Below are 22,075 nucleotides of genomic sequence, written 5' to 3'. Positions count from 1 at the left end.
TCGTTTTGCTCGCACGAAAATCAACGTCAAAGAAATTTTGCAATACTAACTTTCTGTTTTACAACCTCAAATTTGTTCTCACAAATTGAAATGAAACGTTTATGAATGGAAAGATGGTTAGGTGATCTAGTTGGAATTAAATTTTTGTGTGAATGAAAGTTTGTGAAGTATGTCTTCAGGACAAAACCCTCCTCCTGAACATCCTGATGAGAAAGAACAGTGAGTATATTTTTTTCCAGGCGGTGTCAACCGAACCCTATCGAACCGATTTTTGTTATCGAACCCCCAGGGGGTACTACCCTTGTCGACCAACGGGGGTGTTCCGCTGAGGTTCGAAAAATGGACCCTACGTGGGACCCGAAATTTGCGAAAAAAGTGACCCTGAATGGGACTGAAATTCCAAAATTTTCTCAAATGTTCTACTTTTTCCCCAAATTTTCCAAAAATAGGCACCCTAAGAGGGACTGATTTTTCTATTTTGGTGTTTTTGCGACCCTACCTGGGACTCGTGGAGGTTAAAAAATTTACCCTGACCAGCGGAGCATCCCCGTAACCCATCTTGCCCTAGTACCCCCCCCCCCCCGCCCCGGATCGAACCATCAAACTTTATCGAACAAAATCGAACGATAGCTGTCGATGTCGATTACCGAACCCGATCGAACAGCTATCGAACTTTACGAAAGTTCGAGTGTTCTTTGTTCGATGAAGTTCGATTGATGTTCGATGAGTTTGATTTAAGTTTGACGTGGTTCGATGAAAGTTCGATGTGGTTCGATGATTAATTCTACTTTTCTTTACCTTTCAAAAAATTTCGAGGTTGTTTAATCAAAACACAGGCACCGTATGCTCAGTCAGGGCCTCATTGGTCTTTTATAATATTAGTTCGGACAGTTACATCAATATGCCTTCTTACCTGTCTTTAAAAATATAAATAAAAGTAATCACGGAAAAGGACGCGAAAAAAAAAGACATAAGTGTGAGAACAGAGTAATCAAACTCGTTAGAAAAAGTACCATTAGAAGTCATAAAAAATCAACCTGAATAAATGCAATCGGAATTCCAGAGAACTTCATAATTTCTCAAACAACATTACATTACTATGTCAAACTCCCATCACATAAATTTTACAATTACGTCAGAGTAGACTACGCTCGCCACCGAAGAGGTTTATTTGGAAAGGGTAATTACATTTTATTGTTCGCTTCTTTTTTAAAGATTGGCCGGGTTGGAAAAGTATGAATTTATTTGTACATATTTTACCTACCCCAAATATTTAGGAGGCTGAGTTTTAAACGAATTGTCAAGTTGAAACGAACGATAAATGTATCAAGGTCTGTTTTATTTACCCCCTGGTGACTTAACAAAAGGGACTTAACTCGATGTTACAATCCAATTATTGAAAGTTTGTCTCGGCCTTTTTATAATGAGCGAGACATACGTTCTCTGATTACGCAATTTTCATATAGACATTTTCGAGGCATTTTGATGTAACTGTCGGATAGAATAAAAACATACCTGATCAACACAACCAAACCTTCTGTCTTGCGTTTACTCTTTCCTTCCCAACAAATTTCGTATTTGCTTATGTAGGTTTTAAAATCCACAAGTAATGAACCTCTTATAGCTTTATCTGAATAAATCTGGTTGAAAACTTTCTGTCAGGTTTCATTCCGTACGTTTTTTATCCACGTGGTGAACCGGTTTCCCTGATTTCCCGATAATTAAAACTTGGAACTTTCCTGTGGGCGCGATTGGGCGTACCGCCATCGCGAAATATTTTTCGTGAAAATTTACCGTATTCTAACGCTAATATAATCTACTTTAGGCGTTCAAACTTTCGCGAACACAAACTTTCGCGATTTTCGCGAATTTTGGCCCTTTTCGCGAAAGTAAATGTCTTTAAAAATTCTAGGAAGAGCCATTCGCGAAAGTTTATGCTCGCGAAAAATTCTTGATAAAATAGAAAATCTGTAAAACTTCAAATTTTGAATAAAATGTAACTTTTTTGGCACTTTTTAGCCTGCTAAAAGACTAGTAAGTCAAAGGGCAAATGTTTCAAGCCAATCTAAGAAGTATTTGCCCCTCTAAGCCTTTTTTTTATGTGAAAATTCTCAATTTTACGTCTTGATTCGCGAAAGTTTATGCTCGCGAAAAATATTTTTCTGTTAAATTCGCGAAAGTAAATGTCGTGAATTTCGCGATTTTTTGTCCTCGCGAAAGTTTCTGCTCGCGAAAGTTTGTACGCCTAGATAGGAAACAAATATTAAATTTTATTCTTTTTTTGTTCGTATTTCTAAATTTCCCGATAAAAAGAACTATTTACAAATTATTTTCTTTAACGGGCATTGAATCAACATTTACATATTTAATGATGTCATAATCAATGCCGTGCATATTTTGTCAGCGCCGTGCATATTTTGTCAACATCTTCACAAGTGTTTCAACCGGTATTCCAACGAAGCCATATTTTGGTTTGTACAGAAATTTCGCCCGCTCAAATCAAAACAACAAAATGGTCAATCTCACTAAAGCAAAACATTGCCGCCACGGCATTTCCCTGGATAAAAATTCTGGTCACATGACCATCCGTGATTTTAGACCAATGAAAACGCTTCATTTCCCCGGATTAAAGTTGTATCTACACTAACACGCGGGAAGTAGCTAGAAAAAGAGAGAAAAAACCGGGAGTCAAATTAAATTATTCTCCCTTCTTGCGGCAAACATAAAAGACTTTAAGAGGCCATTTATTTCAGAAAGGGGTGTCATATCATAAATAAATTATGTAAGTAAGTGATATTTTAAGTACTGTAACAAGTTCATTAACAATTTTATTTTGAAGTTTGTTTTTAAAAACAAAACTCCCGTGCTAGATGATAATTTCATTTTCTTAACTTATGGACCCATTTAGAAGTCTTTGTAATTCAGATCATTTGGCAGTGTAGTTGCAGCCTATACAAGAATTGGAATCTAAAGTCTGAAGTCGTAACTCCTTGCCAGTGACCCCGCAGAGAAATTTTTAGTTGGCAGACACTGACTTCAGGTTGGTTTGGAAATCGTTTTATTTTGAAATGTAATCTTCACTTTAGATGAATACTTTTATTTATTTGGATTCATGAAAGGTTCAAGGTTTGTTTACTTTTTATTTCAAATTATTTCATTGATTTATTAAGCTGCAATGGCTGATTGGAAAACGAAGATTTTTGATAGTTATCAGCGTGGGCTTGGCCGCCATTTTGAATTTAGATTTTTTTCTCCTGTACTTGGCAATTTAGAGGTTGTTCGTAATACGCGATTTGGCTTACGCGTAACACTTGTGCCTTTTCATTGGATAAATACCACTAAAATATACAAGATAAGTAAACATAAATTTATCGCCTGCGAGCACGGCTTAGCTAAGCGCACCTAGCTTATTCATTATCTAAGAATTGAAGCGGACAAAGATTATCGCACGGGCATGGCATGGACCAGGGGTTTAGGTACCCCCTAAGAAAATAGGTACCCCCTGAATTTTAGGTACCCCCAAACAACAGACATTAGTAGGTACCCCCTGTGATTGGTACCCCCTGTGACTTGAGTATATGTCAAGAAATGAAAAAAATTGTATATTTTTACAATTAAAAAGAAGAATGATAGTTAGATAAAAGCAAGATAAAATATAGTTCCCAAGCCCCCAGACCTTACTGCATAAAAGTTAGATACCCCCAGAGATCATAGGTACCCCCTGAAATTGAAAAAAAATCCAGCCCCCAGCCTTTTTCAGGAAGATTTTGGTTGTAGCCCCCCCCTGCGGGCTGGGGGGGGGGTTCATGCCATGGACAGGCTGATAGCAGAGAAAGGGTTTTTGAAGATATTTTCAGTTATAATCCAAGGTAGAACAAACTAAACATAGAAAGGGGGTATTTTTAGTGCTCTATACGATGATCGGTATTTTTTTTTAATTCTATGTTTAGATTTTTCTACCCAGCCCCTTTGCTATGTACGCGCGCCCTGTTGCTACAACGTTTGTTTGAAATCGAAAGCGAAACCAAAATAATTTAGCACACACTGCCATTTGCGTAATATAAAATAAATGAAAGGAGGCCCTGACTGTGTAAAAGCTCCAGCTTGTCCCATCCGATGGGATAGATATAGGATGGCCTGCGAGAATGGCCTGTTGGCGGCAAGGTATAAATCGATTTAATCGAACCAATTGAACTTCATCGATCTTAATCGAACCAATTGAACTTCATCGATCTTAATCGAACTGATCGAACTGCAATCGAACTATAATCATATAATCGAACAGTCATCAAACTTTACGAAAGTTTTCCCGGTTCGATAGGTGTTCAATTGGGTTCGGTAATTGAACAGCTATCGTTCGATAGGGTTCGATTAAGTTCGATTAGTTCGATAATCGAACAGTTCGATTGACACCGCCTGGTTTTTAAACACTTGTGTTGTTCTCTTGATTCAAGTATCATGACTTCACTTTATTTTAAGCTTCAAAGGTTAATAATGCTATGAACTTTTTCTTTGACTCTTTCAGTCTTATGCTGGTGCTGTGGTATATAAAACAATTTGGGAAAAACTGTGTTCTGTTTTCAAGGCTGGGATGATCACAACTTGTGTTTACGTTGTTCAACTGATTTAATAATTTTCTTACATTTCCAAATCTTTTGAGATTTCCAGAACTAACAAATTTTTTGAAATTCTTTAAAAAAGTCCAAGTTCCTAATTAGTTCTACTATCAGTGAAATACTCATTCATCTACCTAAGAGGAAATTCTGGCAGGAAGAAATTTTGGTGATTTTATAATAAAATTTCTAAATTTGGTGAGAATTAATTTTGGCTTGTTCCCATTTTTTGTTGAATATTTAAGCTTAAGGTGGAGCCTTCCCAACTCAGACTTGCCAAGGAAAACGTCAATGAACGTTTTCATTTTGAACCCCTATACACCCTTCAAATAATGATCTCAAAATATTCAACCCTTCTCAGGCACTTTTTTGGGTGATAATATTTGCTGTGATTTTACTTAGAATTTTACTTTAACTCTGTTACCCCCGTCCCACGCCGCCTTGACATGAGCAAGGGAATCATGTTGGCCTCTCCCTGCCTCTCCTGAAAATTTCAGATCAAAACAAAGACTCCTGAAATTTTTGATTGTCAATATATTTCTTATTTGAAAGAAAGTATTTGCTTCATGGAATAAAAAGATATACCTTATTGGAACAAACTGGCAAAATTCTAGAATGAAAAAAACTGTGAAAACTAAAACTTGCAAAATGTAATTTTTCGGATATTTTTTTCAACCGCAAAAATTAGTTCCCCCGAACATTAGTTCCAATAAGGTAGTCAAATCTTGTAGGGTCATTTTTCCAAAAAATTTGCCTAGATTGATTTCGCATTTTGCTATTTTACCCTACGCAAACGAACGTGGGCATGGCCTGAACTTTCGCTGGTCAGGCGAAGATGACCCACACTGACCCACATTGACCCAAACAAGTTCGAATCATGTTCTGGTAACTTTTTTGTGACTGATCATCGAAGCTCTGTGTTAAGTACAGACCCATTTTAATGAATTTATTCTTAAAAAGTTTTTGAGTAAATTGAGGTCAAAAATAATTATTTTTCACAAAATAAAATTGAGAATTGACAATAATTGACAATATCTGTGTTTCTTTTTAAATAAAATTTCTTTGATTTTTGCAACTTGTTGGTCCTGATTTTATTTGTCTTCTGCAAGTTGTTCCCGTCAACACGCGTTAGAGCACGGAACTTCGACCCTCAGTTTAATTCTTCTAATTTCTTTTATTTTGTATTTGATTTACACTTTTTAATGCTTTATACTGGAATTGAATCAGCCTTGGAATTGGACTACTTACTATTGGAATAATCTTAAATTGAACTACAACTGTACATTGAACATATTTGAACAACAAGAGAATATTGTTTTTGGGCTCAAACATGGCCCGAACATGGCCCGAACATGGCCCAACAGTGTTCAGGCCTTGTTAGGGCAATGCTGTTGGTCGTTGCCAATCTTTATTTCAATTAATTATTGATTGCACAAGAGTTCTATTTCAAAATATAACAGAGATGATATCCAACGCTTATCCTATGAGCTTACAGTCAAATATGTCCTTCCCCCTTTATTATAAAGGGGATTATGATTTTGCCCCTTTTTTTGAGGTATATATCAGGAAAATGAAATTTTGATTGGTAGGCCACAATCACAAATAACTGTTCAAATCTGAAACTAGGAAATTTTTCTGAAAATCAGGAAAACTGTTTCCCAAAAATTGGAATATCAGGGAAATTTTTCTCAAAACTCCAAAATTCTTGAGAAATCAAACTTTTCCAAAATTGCGTGAGACAATGTGGAAATGTGTAAGTCTCGTACCCAATGCATGAGAGTTGGCACTTCTGTTTTTGGGAAGGGGACAGCAATTTCTCACTATTGCTAGAATTGTCAGAAATAACATAACAAAAACCATTAAATTATTCCAATTCTTTTTACAGAAATTTGTATGAAACCCTTGGTCTTGCTAAAGATGCTACCCCTGAAGAGATCAAAAAGGCTTATCGTAAGGTAAGTGCACGTTTTTTTTTAAGAAACACACTTTTAAGAAACATGAGGCTCAGAATGCCTAAAAACTAAGAAACATCTAAGAAACATGCTTAGGCTGAGAATGAGAAAATAGCATTTTTTAATTCGTTTTTTTAAGAACCTTCCAATCAAGGTTCCAGAAATATACATACATAACAGTTAGAAACACTTGAGAAAGTCAGAAAATCAATATAGAAGATAGGAAAGTACCGTAGATTAGTCAATTAGACTATTGTATTATCGACATGCGTCCTTTAAGCTTGACAAAGTTTAGAAACATGTAAGAAACATTTAAGGCTCAAAAGGCCGATTTCATAAGAAACATTAAGCCAGCTTGGTAAAACTAGTTTCTTAAAAAAAAACGTGTACTGCAGAAAGGAAAAAATATCTTTTCAATAGAATTCAGCATCTCATGTCAAAACCTGACATGAATTAATTTATTAAACCTACATTTCTACTATTTTCAGATGGCCCTAAAATATCATCCAGACAAAAATCCAAACACCCTGAAGCCACAGAAAAAGTAAGTTCAATTTGTTGTTTCACCTTATTTTAGCAAAGCATAATGATCAATACCAAAGGAAGGGTCTAAAATTCATGAAAGAAATCAGACGTGACAGAAGCGATTATATTTGGTTACAAGAGGGAAAGATCTTCATTAAAGCCACTATTAGTAATATACCAGTTTTTGTATTGGTCCTGATAGAAATCATGGATTTTATTCCTCTATGAGAATAAATTTTTGGACTTTTTTATCTAGCAGCATTTTCTATCTTTTTTTTACAGTTTAAACAAATCAACCATGCACATACTATTTTATCTGACCCAAGTAAAAAAGAAATTTATGATCGCTATGGATCTATGGGATTGTATATTGCAGAACAATTTGGCGAGGAGGTAAGTTTTCCCATAAAAATTCATGGATTGAGCTAGTCTCCTTGAAGTGATGGAAAGAACTCTGGCACTTTAGTGGGTCAAAGAATAAAATGCTCACTGTTTTCTTCAGTTTTGGTCATTTTAGACGTATTTCTTATTATGAAATTTTTGGACTTTCACCTTTCTGTGGTTCAGCGAAAAACCTAGAAAATTAAGCAATATTAATTTCTGCATTAGTTTATCCATACTAACTTTTCTGCCAAACTTGTCTTGTAAAATTTTCCTCCATTTTTCTTTTCAGAACGTCAAGACATATTTCATGCTGAGTAGCGGCTGGTGTAAAGGACTTATGATATTCTGCGGAATAATAACCGGTTGTTATTTCTGTTGTTGTTGTTTTTGCTTTTGTTGTAACTTTTGTTGCGGGAAGTACAAACATGTTGTGGAAGAGGAAGATACCCCAGATTATAATGATATTACAAAATCGTCAGAGGATGTAACCTCTACAACGAACGGTGATGGAGTTATAGTAGGGGAGCCTGTAGCAGCATCCCCTACTAAGAACCCTATTGTTTTGGGTGATGAGAGTACAGTTATAACAGAACAACCACCCTCTTATGCTAGTCTCGGAACCACTGACCAAACTAAGCCCAATGATACGGCAGCCGAAGGGGAGAAATAGTGAATATGCTATGTTTTGTTTTTATATGGAATTTAATGGAAAATGTATGGAATATGAGAGATTCTATTCAGGTCTCTATGTCGTGAACAGAACTAGATAGATGACCTGAGACAGGCAGCAGTTCGATATGCTGCAATTACCGTATATTGCTGGACATATTATCGTAACTGGAATTATATTCTCATAGAAAAGCTACACAGATACCAGTTGAAATACGCATAGGACCTGAAATATAACCTTGCACAAAATGTGTAATGACCGTCTTCATATTTTCTAAACTGGAATGTAAGAAGCTCGTGCAGATTAGAGTAAATTAATGATCTTCAAATGCTTTGTATTGACCTAAGTACCTAAAGGGCCAAAATTAAGTCCCTTAAGGTAATAGTACTAAATATCTTTCTAATTTTTTTTCTGAATTTCTATAGGCAGGAAATCATTGAATATGCCAGCCAAACCTTTTCAATTACAATCTTGTCCAGTATTTTAGGTATTTTTGCATTTAATTTAAAGGGGACTTTCCTTTTTATGACTGACGCCTTTGTCGAGAAAAAAGTATGAATTTTCAACTAATTCTTCCTTTGGTATCCTTTGAAAGATCAGACACAGTATCGAATTTTCAAAGAGGGTATTGTGTAATGAGTTTATATAGGTTGAACATATTTACACTTTTAATGTGGTGCCATACCAGTTAACAAAGTTAAATCTAAAACAAAACTATCATGGTATTACAAAAGTTTTGTTTTGAATTTAACTTTCAACAGACGTAATGCCATATTTAAATGATGGTAAATATGCGCATCATTATTGTACTTTTAAACTTAAAAATCCTGTTATTTTGTTCATATCTTACAAAATGTTATTTTCTAGCCATCCATAAATATTTGTATCTAAAATTATTACTATTATTTTGTTACTAGGAAAAAAGAGTATTATCAAAGCCTTTGATCAAGACAAATCGCGTTTTCTCCTTGTTTTTGTACCAAGCCGTATGAAGGTATCTTTAGTTCCATTTAGCTAATTAATATACTTAAACGCTAGTTGCATTTGTAATAACCAAGTAAATATTTTAGTGTACAGTATCACAAAAAAGCAGAGAAATTTTTATATAAAGTAAAATTCTCAAAACTTTTCATGTAAACATAGCGTCAATCTCCCTTGCTAGTTGGGGGGGGGGTTACAACCTCCAAAAAGCCCAAAAAAGGTGGGGGCTAAAGATGTTTCAAATATTTGGGTTGACCTAAAGTACTTGGGGAGATGAAATCTCATCATTTAAACTGGAGGCTGAATACTTCATCTTGATGGTTGGGTTCAATTACAGTACTCAAATTAAAGCTCGTGAAGCTGAAAAATTATATTTTTATATAAAATGAGCAAAATATTTCATCTTAATCTTCCAACATTGAATACCTTGTAGTACAAACTTTTAAACTGTACACTAAAATGTTAACCTTTTTATTAAAATGATTAACTAGCCAATCAATGTAATATAAACCCTTTTTATTCACATGATTATCTTAAAATCTGACGTGTTCTTAACAGGCACACTGTAGAGAAGGTCGAGCCCTTATTGTCAACCCCGTAAATTACTCGCCTTATAAAACTACAACATCTATGGCCCGATTTATGAACGCTCAAAAGACAAAAAATATGCTGAGAATGATGTTGCTCTACCAGAATTACTGTTTTCGTTTGTTTAGAAAAGTGAATTTATTTTTTGATGTAGTTATTATTTTTATTACTTCTTTAAAATTATTGAAATAATTAAATAAAGAATGGAATACAAACTGTCTAACATTCAACTCTCTATATAAGCAATTTTGATTCTTTTTTACCATCATATGTAAAGGTTTGAACAGCCAACGTTTATTAAGATTATGAACTTTCATGAACTAAAGTAATGATGAACCCCACAGACTTAAACCTCAGGCTGAATAAAAAAAAATTCTTTCTTCTCTCAAAAATTTTCAAAATTCATGAGGCATGACATTTTTCTAGAATATTATTTGAACCTCTGTTTTCAAATAAAATATTCTAAAAAAATGTAATATCACGATTTTTACGCCAGTCTAAAAAAGTCTTTCAAACTCGTATCCAAACTAGCCCACACCAAAGGCACTGGGATCCGCCTATGAAAAACAGGACATTCTCTGTTTTCTTTTAATTTACGTTGTAATGTTGTTATCACGTCCATCAGTAAAATCAAAGAGTGATACATCTTCAACTTTCCATTTTATAAAAGTTTCAAAACTATTAGATAATTCTCCTTGGTAATATCTTTCCAACGGTGTAATTGAAAAGAAAAAAAGAAGAGCTTGCTTGTCGGTTAGCCTGGAAACCGAATCGTGAGTATCTTGGAGTATCAATTGCACGATTGCGTAAACTGTTAACTTTTGTTTTGTTGAAACCTTTTGTTCTCTTTGAGTGAATCCTCCTCTATCTCTCAAAAGCAGCCAACGAAGGATATTTCTCAAATGTCTGTACTATTTTTCCCGGAGAAAGAATTTTAGAGAGAAAATCCATGAACATTTTTCTTAGCAAACAGACATGAAAATCTACTAGGAGGCTGTGAATTTTATCAAAAGGACAGGAATCAATTTCTTTAAAATATCTGCTTGGAAAATCCAGGAGCGTTTGAAAAAAGAACACATCAAATTTTTCAACAAAACTCTGTTGTGTTAGCAAAATCCAGGAGCAATCATGAAAAAGAACACGTATATTTTTCCAGTAAGAACATTTTGGGAAACAAAAACAGAACATAATAACTTTTTTTTACTATGTCTGTGTATAAAACACATGCATTTTTCCAGGAGCCCGAATTTCCTCATCAAACAGATATTTTTTTCCAAGAGCTAGAATTTTCTCATCAAACAGATGTACTTTTCCAGGAACCAAAAGTAAAAAAAACAGATGGTTTTTTCCAGCCCTGGGCACGCTTCTTAACAGTTATTTTGTGTTTTCTAGCCGTTGGCTGTTCTTGACCTCTGCTCAAAAATTTGATTAGTGATGAACTCGATGGACTCAACAAGCCAGATATTTTCGCAAAAGGGGCTAAGATAGCGCAATTTTCAGAGATAAAAAGGAATAATAATTATATGTGACATCATAACGGTTTGGGGGGAAAGGGTGTCATCTGTTCTTTCAGTTTGTTTCCTCATTTGCAAGACGTTGCCCTCTCGAATACCGCCCTGTCCCGCCCACATTTAACGCCAAATGTTACGCTTAATAGTGGCACATAACGCGTTCAAAACTTTTCTGTTCTGTCTTAAACTTGTTCTTCACGCGGTCTCTACTGTTAAGAAAAAAAGGATGTAACTATTAGGTAAGTAGAATCAATAACAAAATAATTGCGCGGGAAATCAGTTCAGCTCCCAGCAATTTTTTTCGAAAAGGAAGAAGATGTCATTGAATGTTGGTAGATTTGTTCCAGTCAGATTTTTGGCTCTGATTTCTCACTTTGTCATACTTGTGACAGTGTTGTGGTCTGTGGTAAGTTCATTAAAGTTAGTTTTTATGTGATACTTATGTGATACCGTGAAGTAACTTGCATAGACCTTTTTTCGCCTTTCCATCACCATCTTGTCTTGAATACACCGTTTAACAGTGTCGACTGCGCACGCGTATGAAAAATTTTCCATTGTTTTGATTTCGGCAACCACGGGAAACTTCACCACTCTCCCCCGTATAAAAAGATGGTAGGTAAACATCCAGTTCTCATAAGAAAACCTAGCAGAGAAATGGTAGGTAAAGAACTCCTTTTAATCATAACTTCTTTTCCTCTAGATGAATTTTTGTGAAATTCTCAGGATAGATACATAAAATTGTCATTAATATCATGTTCAAATATCTAAAACATTCTCTTTAAAGGAAAGAAAAAAAATAGTATTGTTTTTAATAGCATTTATTTCTCTAACCTTCCACAGTACTAAAGTGAGCATTTTTACCTACCACCTCTACGGTAGCGACTCCAGAAGTCATGCAACTTTCGCTGACGTCAAACCAAATGTTTCATTTTTCCGCGAACTTTGAACCCTGCGAACTTTTTTTCTATGTATGCGCTAAAGCACAACCCACGGCATATGCTAAAGCACACCCCATAGCATGGCCTGAACATGTTCGGGCCTGTTCGGACCATGCTCGGGCCACAAAAAAGTATTATTGAATCGGCCGGCATGTATTTACAATCAGCCTAGACTAATGTTAATTCTTCTTTCAGAAAAAGACTATAATTTGTTCACCTTTATCCTTGCAGCTTCCCAACATCCAAGCTCTCAAACATCACAAGCCAAATGAAATTACTTTCGATTTCCCGTAGAAATTATGCAATGAAAAATCCGGGGGTCAATAAATGAAGACTTTCTTTTCCGCACAAGTTATCTTTCCTTATAACGAACTATTACTTTTCAATATAATTGTTAAATATAATTTTTGATTACAAAAATATTTTACATTGTATTTTAAGTTTGAAAAAGTCGATTCTACTTAGTTCTTTGTTTTCATGTCTAACCCCCGTCTCAAAAGAAGTCCCAGAATCCCGAGATTTTGGCAATCGGGCGTTCAAAACAAAGGCGTTTTGATTTTCCGCCCACTTACGAAATTTTCTTTAAAATAGGCATTTAAAATATCAAAGTTAAAAATAATAGTATAAAACCTTATTTTCTACCATATAGTCCTTCTTCCAAAACGAAAAAAACAAAATACACTAGAGAAATAAAGAAATTACGAGTGTTATCAAGCCACCCAAAATGAACTTTCATTCGTCGCGCGTCATTGGATTGTCTACGTCACGACCTATTGTCAACCATTGTCCAATCCCGTAAGCGATTGAAATGCCGTCAGTAATAATCTGAGAAAGAGAACAATAACATTATGACATCACACAAATAAATAACGCTGGGAAAGTCCGCGAGGACAACACGCGGTCTTAACGCCCTCGTAAGTTTTGGGGGAAAACGAAAGTACTCTATATTTTACGTATGGGGAAGTGTAAGAAAGATTTACAAAATAGAAAAGTTTCGTTTTGGGGTAAAGAATCAGTTTTGTGAATTTAAGCGAGTTTCTATTTTGCAATTTTTCTACAGAGCCAAATAAAGATTTTTTCTATTGTTCTTGCTCGATTGCCTCTAAGGATAAGTTCCGTAGTTATGAGGTTATCGAGACAAAATGTGAAGAATTTGCGCGGAAACGAAATTTAACATTAGTCTAGGCTGACAATTGATACGGATTTGCTCGGGCCATGTTCGGGCCATATATAACCGCAACTTCGATCCCTTGATTTCACTTCCCTATCCGCCAGATTTACAGCAGGTTTAATGAAGTAGTTTTTAACATTAGAACGAATAAAGTGCGACTGTTAAATCTTTTTTATAAAAACATAAGCTATACGAACAAAAGGCTTTGGTAACCAAAGTGACAAAAAAGCAGGTTAAGGACGTCCCCGTAAAGTTCTACTCTAAAACCCTCAAACAATTTGTGTTTCTAAAGAATTTTTTGTAAATATAATAAGTACTATTATAAAGGCTCCCCCAGCGGTAAGTCTGATCACGATATTGCGCAAATTGTTTTCTTTAATCGCGATTACACAAATCAACAACAAAATGGATAATCACGCATCCCTTTGAAAAATGTCTATTTTCATTACATTAGACAAATTCAAAGTTCCAAATACCAGTTTGATTCACAAAGTTGTATAACAGTACAAAAAACGATCCAGAAAAATTCTGCTTCGAATAGGAGAAGACCACGAGAAAAGGGAACGGGATAAAGAATAAAAAGAAGACCATATTATGTAAGATTCAATTCATTATTTTTAATAATCTTCCTAACTTAATTGGAAAATAGATGATTAACTTTTATACAGTATTTAAACAATAAATATATATTTGAATAAAGATGAAGGTTTTTAAATTTGTTTGCTAAAATAAGGAATTTAAAATATAAATATTGGGTCCTGAAATTACACGCGCGACCGTAGCAAGTTTTCGAAAATCTGGCCCGAACATGGTCCGAAACTGCGCAGGCCCGTGCGGGCCATTTTTAAAAAGTATTAATCAAGAGGCCCGAACATGTTCGGGCCATGCCGTGGGTCGTGCTAAAGCGTTCCGGTTTTTACTAAATGAAAGCCCGTGATCTTAGCTTTCCAGCGGTATATAACTAGGGGAGTTAGTCAAATTTTCAAACTTAATCAGAAAAAACAAAAGTAGCATCTGATAGCCCTAAGCATAAGAAAAAAAATTAGGGGTCACCTTTGAGAAATGATAAAGTACTTCAAAAGATATAAGAAAAATAGATTGTGAAGAATTCACTGTTTTGGGCAAAATGCATCCAACCTGTTCCAAGCCAAATCGAAAGTGCCATGTGCACCAAAATATTCCAAAATGGGGCGCAGAAGCAGACTACAAAGATGACGTCACACACGCGGTCTGCTGGCGCGAGTTTAAAAACTTCTCAACCATCATGTTTTAAATAGCAATCGCTATTGAAGCAATTCATTTGAAAAAAAAGAAATGTTACCAACAGAAAGCCTAAGCTTTAAGGATTCTTTTGATGCCGTTTGTTTACATCTCAATCATAAAAAATTTTGGTGCCTTGACATTTTTTTTCTCAAGATGGCGACACTTGATGGGGAAATGAATGTAACTTTCGATAGAAAAAAGATATCAAAGTGATTTTTTTTTATTCTCATCTCTGATAAATTTTCTACCATTTGGAAAAGAGTTTGGATGCAAAACTCAAAGTATTGGGTAAGTTATGGGTCAATAAAGTCACTCGAAGACTCTTTTTTCCTTTTTTTTTTTCGCGCCGAAAATACGCGCGAGTTCCACCTCCCTAATATAACACTGTGGACACGGGCTAGACGGCAAAAAAAAATTGCAACTATCGATGAACAAATGTGTAACGGAGGAAAATGTATTTGAAGGCTGAAACTTTGTATGTTTATCAGAAAAAGGGTGAGGAATTCAAAAATCACATTCGCTAATTTTAGTTCTCTCATTTTCATGTAGTTTTTTTCACTTTTTTGCTTCTTTTGCATGGGAATGTCTCAAAAAAAAGTTTTTATTTCTGCCGAAATGGATTTTCTTTTCATTTGGGGTTTCTCCTTTCATAAAAAAATTATTCTTTACTCATAAGTTTTTGTTACTCTATTTCCAGCAGAGGCCCCTTGAAAATGGGTCCTATCACCTTTTTTGACTCATTTCAACCTTTCCAAGCTACTTTTCTTCAAAAACAAAAATAAATGTCTTCTTTTTTCAAAAAAATATATATCTTTCGTTATTTTGATAAATATACTAAATATTTTACAAATATTTTTATATAATAATATTTTAACACCATCAAAGAATTCTCCCTCCAAATTTCAGGTCTCTAGCTACACTAGAAAAAGAGATATGCAAAATTGAAGAAGCATGCCTGGAAAATTTCTTTTTTTTCTTTTTTGACACATTTTTTGAATTTTTCCAAGCTATTTTCCTAACCTTTTTTTTGACATTTTTAGTCAAATTTTTTACACTAAAATTTGAATATCTTTACAACCACTTATCCTCTGGAGGCCTATGACCCCTCCTTTTCTTTCTTTTTCAAAGCTCTACAAGATAGGATAGGTTTTGAAAAAAAAATTAAAATTTGAAAAAACTTCTGGAGTTTTATCTACGGTGGAGATGGCGAGACTGTTAAACGGTGTATTGTACCGTCAACTGCTCCAACTTGGGACTATCTTACGAAACATGGGACGGCCATTCCACCACCATTTCACCGAACCTACAAAGGCATTTGATTTGAGTTTAATGAACTGCGTATTAAAAAATACACGATTTCTCTTTCGCACCGAGTAGGCTTTTAAATCGAAATATGAGAAAAATCCGTAGTGGAACACGAGCGAGTGTCCGGAACGAAGGAGACCAAATTAGTGGCAAAACGATGGAGCGTTTGACGTCAAGATACACACTCCCTATTGTTAATCCCATTAGGGCGGTAGGCGGTTAGGCGGCAGGCGTCCTCTAATTCTCCATTCAGCGTCCGGTCATTTCGAATGAAAACAAAAGTTAAAAAGGGGGCTCATGTAAAGTGAAAGTACTTTTTGATAAATAACGAGATTACTCACGGGAATTTTTTGACCCGTATTCCGCGCGATCGTGTTTAATCACCCGCCCGTGTACGCTCTGTGAATTCTGTCTGCTGTATATGGGTACTGCAATGTATGCAAGAAAATGCTCCTCTCCTGAGTCTTTTGTAGAGTGTCCTGACCCCTCAGATGGAAATTCTAATTTTACAGGCACTTGCAGGGTTTACAGCCCGTTTGCTGCAGTCCCACTAAAGAGTCCTAAAAATCCCCTGAAAATCTTGATGAGTGATCGGATCCTGCATGTTGGAAATTATCTAAAATCATTTGTTTAAGAAGTTAATACCTTGACAGGGTAAATAAAATTATACAGGCCATGGCAAATAAAGGTGTGGTATGGCCAATCATTGTTACAGTAACGCTATCTTTGCAACTCGAGTGGCCAAGTGGATAAGACGGGTTCTGGCTATAATGCAGTGTAACTCTTCACACAAAAATTACAGACGCATGTTTGGACTTTGTACCCTATGCTACACTCAAGCACTTAGCCAAAGTCCCGCAAAGGCAGGACAAAAATCAGTTTTTTGCAGTTTGCAAAAAAACCCCACATAGAAGATCTTTCAAATTCAGTATGTGAATAGAGCAGTAAAAAATACAACTTTTCTATTTTTCCTTTTTTTTTGCAAAAGTTCTAGGAATGAAAATAAAGGGATAATGATAATTGAATACTATCCATTGATGACCCGCGGCACTATCGTAAAGCTAGAATCGCTTCGCGTACTCTTCGCTTTAGAAAATGATTGACAGACTGAAATTTTTCACCCGCGCAGGAGTTGGCGGAGCATTCTCGGCTCAATCCTCGGACCGCGCTAAAAATGGTAGACTGAGCTATGATAGATCATTTTGATGGAAGTTGTTGGAATGTTTACAAGGCTCTTGACAGAAAATTGTTTGTTTTAATGTCAATGATGACAGTGCGGTTATTAATTTTGTTAGATCTGACAAATTGATGTTTGTAAGTGCACTTTATAGTTTTGATTCCCATGGAAGAATCATATTCTGGTTTTCATGTTATTAGATGCTGTTTTAGAGCTTTAGGTCTACACTGTAATGAGACAGACATTTTTGAGGTGCGTTGAACTTTTTGTTATTTTGTCAGCATTAAGCAAACTTTTTCTGGTTTTTATATGAGCTCTTTTTGATATTTTTGAAAATTCCCATTATAATTTTAGGAAACAAAAATTTTCTAAGTAGTGTCACCTCAGTGCAGTTTGACTCAAGTACAGTATTTCAAAATGGATCACGTTGGTTTAGCGGGTGGAGAGTCAAGCAAGAATCATGACTTTCCCTTCTCTTTAAAAACCCAGTGCTCCAAAACTTTCAACAAAAAAAATACATAAAAATCGACTTTCGTCTTTTTTTATTATCTTATAAATGCTTTTTTCAGAACCACAAGTGAAAAGAAAAGCAAAACTAAATGATTGACAGGTCTAAAAAATGATTAACACGTGCGGGTTTGCTCGCGCGGGTTAGAAATTCCGTGAGCAATTTCGTTATTTATCAGAATGTGTGAAAGTTATCGTGACATGTTATCACAGAAAGTATGATTGATAAACTTGGAGGAGTTATCAAAACAAATTTTTTGTCAAAGAGATTTAACATTTAAGCAATAAGCAATAAAGTTCGTCCCAGCTGTTGATAAAACTACTTAAAGCACTATAGATCTCACCCAACAAAATTGTCAATTTTGAAAGTTAGATATTTAGAATCTCTTTAAAATTTTGCTTTCAATGATATATAACATCATAGGGTTTTGTGAATGTGCTGGAAAGATATTGGTTCTTGAAAGGTCAATAAATGGCCCATTTTGGCCCAAAATTTGATGAAGCAGTGAAAATCACAAATATGAATAATATATTTTCTCATCTTATTTCAACATGTTGTCATCAAAATTGTTATTAAATCTTTCCTAAGGCATGTATTTTCCAAAATAAAAAATCATATACTGAAAAATCAGCACTGTTTAAAAAAAATGGACATTTTTGCAAAACAATTGGAATGAAACATTTAAAAAAAAAAATCTGTTAATTTTTTTCCCTTGACTTTTTTTAAGGTATGACTAAGTCTAAAATTAAAGTTCGATAGCTAAATATCATCAGATGACTTGTTTGAACATGTCATATAATAGTGAGGTCTGTTAGCACAAAAATACTTTAGATGGTGATGAAATGAAATGAAATGTATAAAACATCAAATTTGGTCAATTTGTTCCAAAATTACGAGGTTTTTAAGTTTTGCCCGGAAAGGCTTGTGATGACGTCATCACAAAACTTTCAACCTTCATAACTTTTGATAGGAAGATTTTCAAGGTATGTTTTATACCTCGATTTTCATCAGCACTCCATGCTTTTTCCGCTAGAACCATCAGATTTTGAATATTTTCAAAAAAATATTTTTTTGCCCAGCCACCTGATGACATCATCTGGCAGATGGCCAGGTGGAAAAATTTGGTGTTACTGTTTAAAATTAAGTTTTAGACCCTCTAAGGATCATTTGTGCCAAGTTTCATGCTTTTATCACCATCTGAAGTATTATTATGCTTTTATGTGCTAACAGACCTCACTAATAAATATCAAGTTAATTGATGAACAAGTTTTGGAGAAAAGATAATTTTCAAACACCGACCTGGATTTTCCGTCACGGCGCAACGCAAACTTAAGAGTGCACTAAAAGATTACCTTGGTGTTTTTAAGTGAATTCTTTTAGTGATCCTCAACAGCCCTATATGTCTAATATTTTAAACATTTAAAAACTGAAAAAAATCTGCTTTGTTCAATTTTTCTTTTTAAATTATGATTTTTCGTCACTGCACAACAAAATTTTAGACCCCCAAAACACTTCATTGGACAACTGAAATGACTTAAACTCTTTAGTAACTTCCAAATTATCAATATTTAAAAACATTTGGTAAGGTAAACTACTTTGTAGCCTTTATATGCCCATTTTGTAAAACTTGATTTTTGTTAACTTTCCAGGGATTTTAGCCCAGAAATCGGAAATTTGGTCATAACTTTTCAATGGAGCATGTTCCTGCTCGGATTTTTTCACAAATTATTCATGAAATGATATCCTTTATGTCTATATAAAAATTTTTGACTTTCTGAAAACTTCATTTTTTGCCATTTTTCAGACTTTTTGGGACAAGTTTTTTGCTTATTGCTAGTAAGTGAAAATACAGGCCAGATGTCAACAAGTCCCATGTCGCGTACACTCGTCCCAATTTCCAGTAGCTGAAGGTACCTTGCTCGGGAAAAATAGCCGAAAAAAACACAGAAAAGTCGTAGCACATAGGAGAATCTTTTATTGTTGGAAGTGAAATCTTATGCAAATTGCATATGCAAACAAAGGGTATTAATCATTATTATGGTATATTCTCAAATAGTTAAACCATTTATTGAATCACTTAGCCAGTATTCAAAATGGCCTGGGAAAATGTGCGCTCCACCGTTGTGTATAAAATTGTTTGGGAAGTAAACGTCTTAAAAAGTGTTTTGCCTGTGAGGCGCTAGGGAAATTGGGTTTTAAGCTGTTTTAAGCTGCTAACTTTTGACAGGGATCTTTTTTTGGCAAAAAAATTTCAGGGCGGTATAATATATCATCATGAATAGAAGAACATACCAAAATTCGAGGGAATTTTTTGATCGATATAACTTTTAAGAAAAGCTTAAAAACCAACTTTCCTAAGGAAACACAGGCAAAAACGGATTTGTTAACCTAAAGAGACCAAACAGTGGAGAGCATCAAAATAATGTGTGCACATCTGTTTTGCAAATTATGGGAAAAGTGTGTTACTGTAAGTTGGTCTAATGTCGACATGCAATTCTGACACCCTTTTTAAATAGTGACTACAAAAAGTCAAGCAACTTTTGTTGACGTCAAACCAAACAGAATCAAATATTCCTTTTTTGTGAACCCTTCTAACATTTTTATGTATCTATGCTAAAGCGTTTCTGTTCATTTCCCAATTAGAAATATACATAAGTTTTTTGTGTAACTATTTATTTACCATTTACATAGCATCAGCCCCACCTTATTTTTTTTTTTGGGGGGGGGGGCTAAGAAATATTTTGGCTTTTAAAGAGCCTGGGGGCTAAAATTACCAAAATATTTGGGGGGACCTAGATTTTTTGGGGGGACCTAGATGATCTGACTGAGACTCTGAGGGCTGTTCAGCTAATTTCAAAAGATCTCTTATCTTACTATTAAATCAAATATAAAAAGCAAAAGATTTGTAAACATAAATATTAATACAAGTAAAATTGAGTTTTCATTTATATTATCAGTACTGTACTCGCATATATTTTTTATTGACTTCTCTACAGGGGCGGGAGAACAATGTTTTTGTTTTTTCCCCAAGTGTTTAACGGGACCAAGCACAAGGCAATTTTTTTGGGGGAGCTAAATTATTGGGGGGACCTTACTTTGTTGGGGGACCTAGAAACCTGGCTGAAGCTATGATTTAACTTAATAAGAAGATACAAATTACGATCGGCAAAATAAAAAAGGAAGGAAGCCTTATAGTCTTAGCTAATAAAAGAGATATGGACACCCTAAATGCTGGTACATTCATAAAATCAATTATAACACAACATTAGCAGTAGGCTTTTTATTTGGCTTTAAAAATTTGCAAATTGCAAATGTTTGGTCTTGAGTTGACAAAGAAAAAGAGAAATTTAAAAAGCAATACTTGAGATTTTGCCACATCTCAGAGGCCATCTGATACTCAGTAATCTGGCAACATACCATGCCAGCTGTAGAAAAAAAAATCAATAACAAGGGTTATAATTCTTGCTATTTTACTACTTAACACAATATAGAACTCTTTAGATTAGCAAAATTTAATTTTTCAAATTATTTTCTTTCTTTCTCTTTATAGAATGCAACAGTGAATTCTTGTCTTCCTACAGGATACAGTCAAACAGATTTTGAAACTTTTAAAGAAAGGTTTGTTCAATTTTTATTTGCATTTTCAATTTTAAATACAAGTAAAATGGAACGTTCCAGTACAACGAATGTTCTTGAACATTCCGGAACGTTCCTGACTATCCCCTTTTATTTACTAGTTTAAGAATGTCTTAGAACGTTTTTAAGGACATTGTAGAACGTTCCAATTGACGTATATGATTGTTTGAGAGCGTTCTTGAACGTTCTTAAGCGTTCCTGAATGTTTTTAAATGATTCTGAATGTTCTGAAACGTTCCTGAACGTTCTGAAACGTTTGGGAAAGATCAAGGACGCTCTGGAACGTTCCATTTTGTACTTCTAATCGCTTGTAATGACACAAATTTCTTTTCGAATATCCTTCTTTTCTAATGTGTTCTCAGTTTCAACTGAGTGAAAATATTTGGGTTTAACTGACATTTTGTGCAATACAGTGTGGATTGGATTTCAATAAATTTGATTTTTGAGCCATGTGATGTGATAAACTTTACACCAAAATGAGGTTAAAACTTTAGGGTAGTGTTAGTTCTGGTTCATTTGATATTGACATCTCGAGCTCAATTTTATGATTCTGAATTTTAAAATGATCATCTTTTTTTCACTTTAATCACAAATGCAGATGAATCTTTTACAGTATCAATTTAGAGTAAGGCCTAATTTCTTTGATATTTTTTTATTATAGATTGACTATTGGATTTTCGCTTGGTATAGCATTGGTTGCAATCGAAATGATTGGATTTCTTTTGGGAATATCAATGTTTGTTACAAGCATTGCTCTCATATGTATCCTTTTCTTAAATTTCTAATTCTTATGTTTCAATTTTGCCTAAAAAAGAAACCTCTAATAGATAAGCCTGTAATGATATAATATCTA

The 22,075-nt window shown here is 34.6% G+C and overlaps 2 protein-coding genes across 2 annotated transcripts in view; both read left to right on the top strand.

The window, feature by feature from the left end:
- Positions 1-6: 6 nt before the first annotated feature.
- On the top strand, positions 7-8,358 carry LOC136809163 (dnaJ homolog subfamily C member 5-like). The gene is given in 6 exon segments (XM_067065682.1): positions 7-219; positions 6,499-6,568; positions 7,054-7,087; positions 7,090-7,109; positions 7,373-7,483; positions 7,764-8,358. Coding segments are annotated over 6 exon segments (666 nt in total). The 5' UTR covers positions 7-169; the 3' UTR covers positions 8,145-8,358.
- Positions 8,359-11,451: 3,093 nt separating this feature from the next.
- LOC136809162 (transmembrane protein 107-like) overlaps positions 11,452-22,075 on the top strand; it is a 28,042-nt gene continuing 17,418 nt past the window's right edge. The window contains exons 1-3 of the mRNA XM_067065681.1: positions 11,452-11,630; positions 21,137-21,204; positions 21,884-21,984. Of these exons, the coding sequence (XP_066921782.1) occupies positions 11,541-11,630; positions 21,137-21,204; positions 21,884-21,984 (259 nt within the window). The 5' untranslated portion in view covers positions 11,452-11,540. The remainder of the gene's footprint in view (positions 11,631-21,136; positions 21,205-21,883; positions 21,985-22,075) is intronic.

This window comes from Clytia hemisphaerica, unplaced genomic scaffold (genome assembly GCF_902728285.1).
Source record: "Clytia hemisphaerica strain Z4C2 unplaced genomic scaffold, Clytia hemisphaerica genome assembly, whole genome shotgun sequence".
In the NCBI taxonomy this organism is placed as follows: domain Eukaryota; kingdom Metazoa; phylum Cnidaria; class Hydrozoa; order Leptothecata; family Clytiidae; genus Clytia; species Clytia hemisphaerica.
Note: the sequence above shows the minus strand (reverse complement) of the source record. Positions and strands in the feature narration are given on the sequence as shown.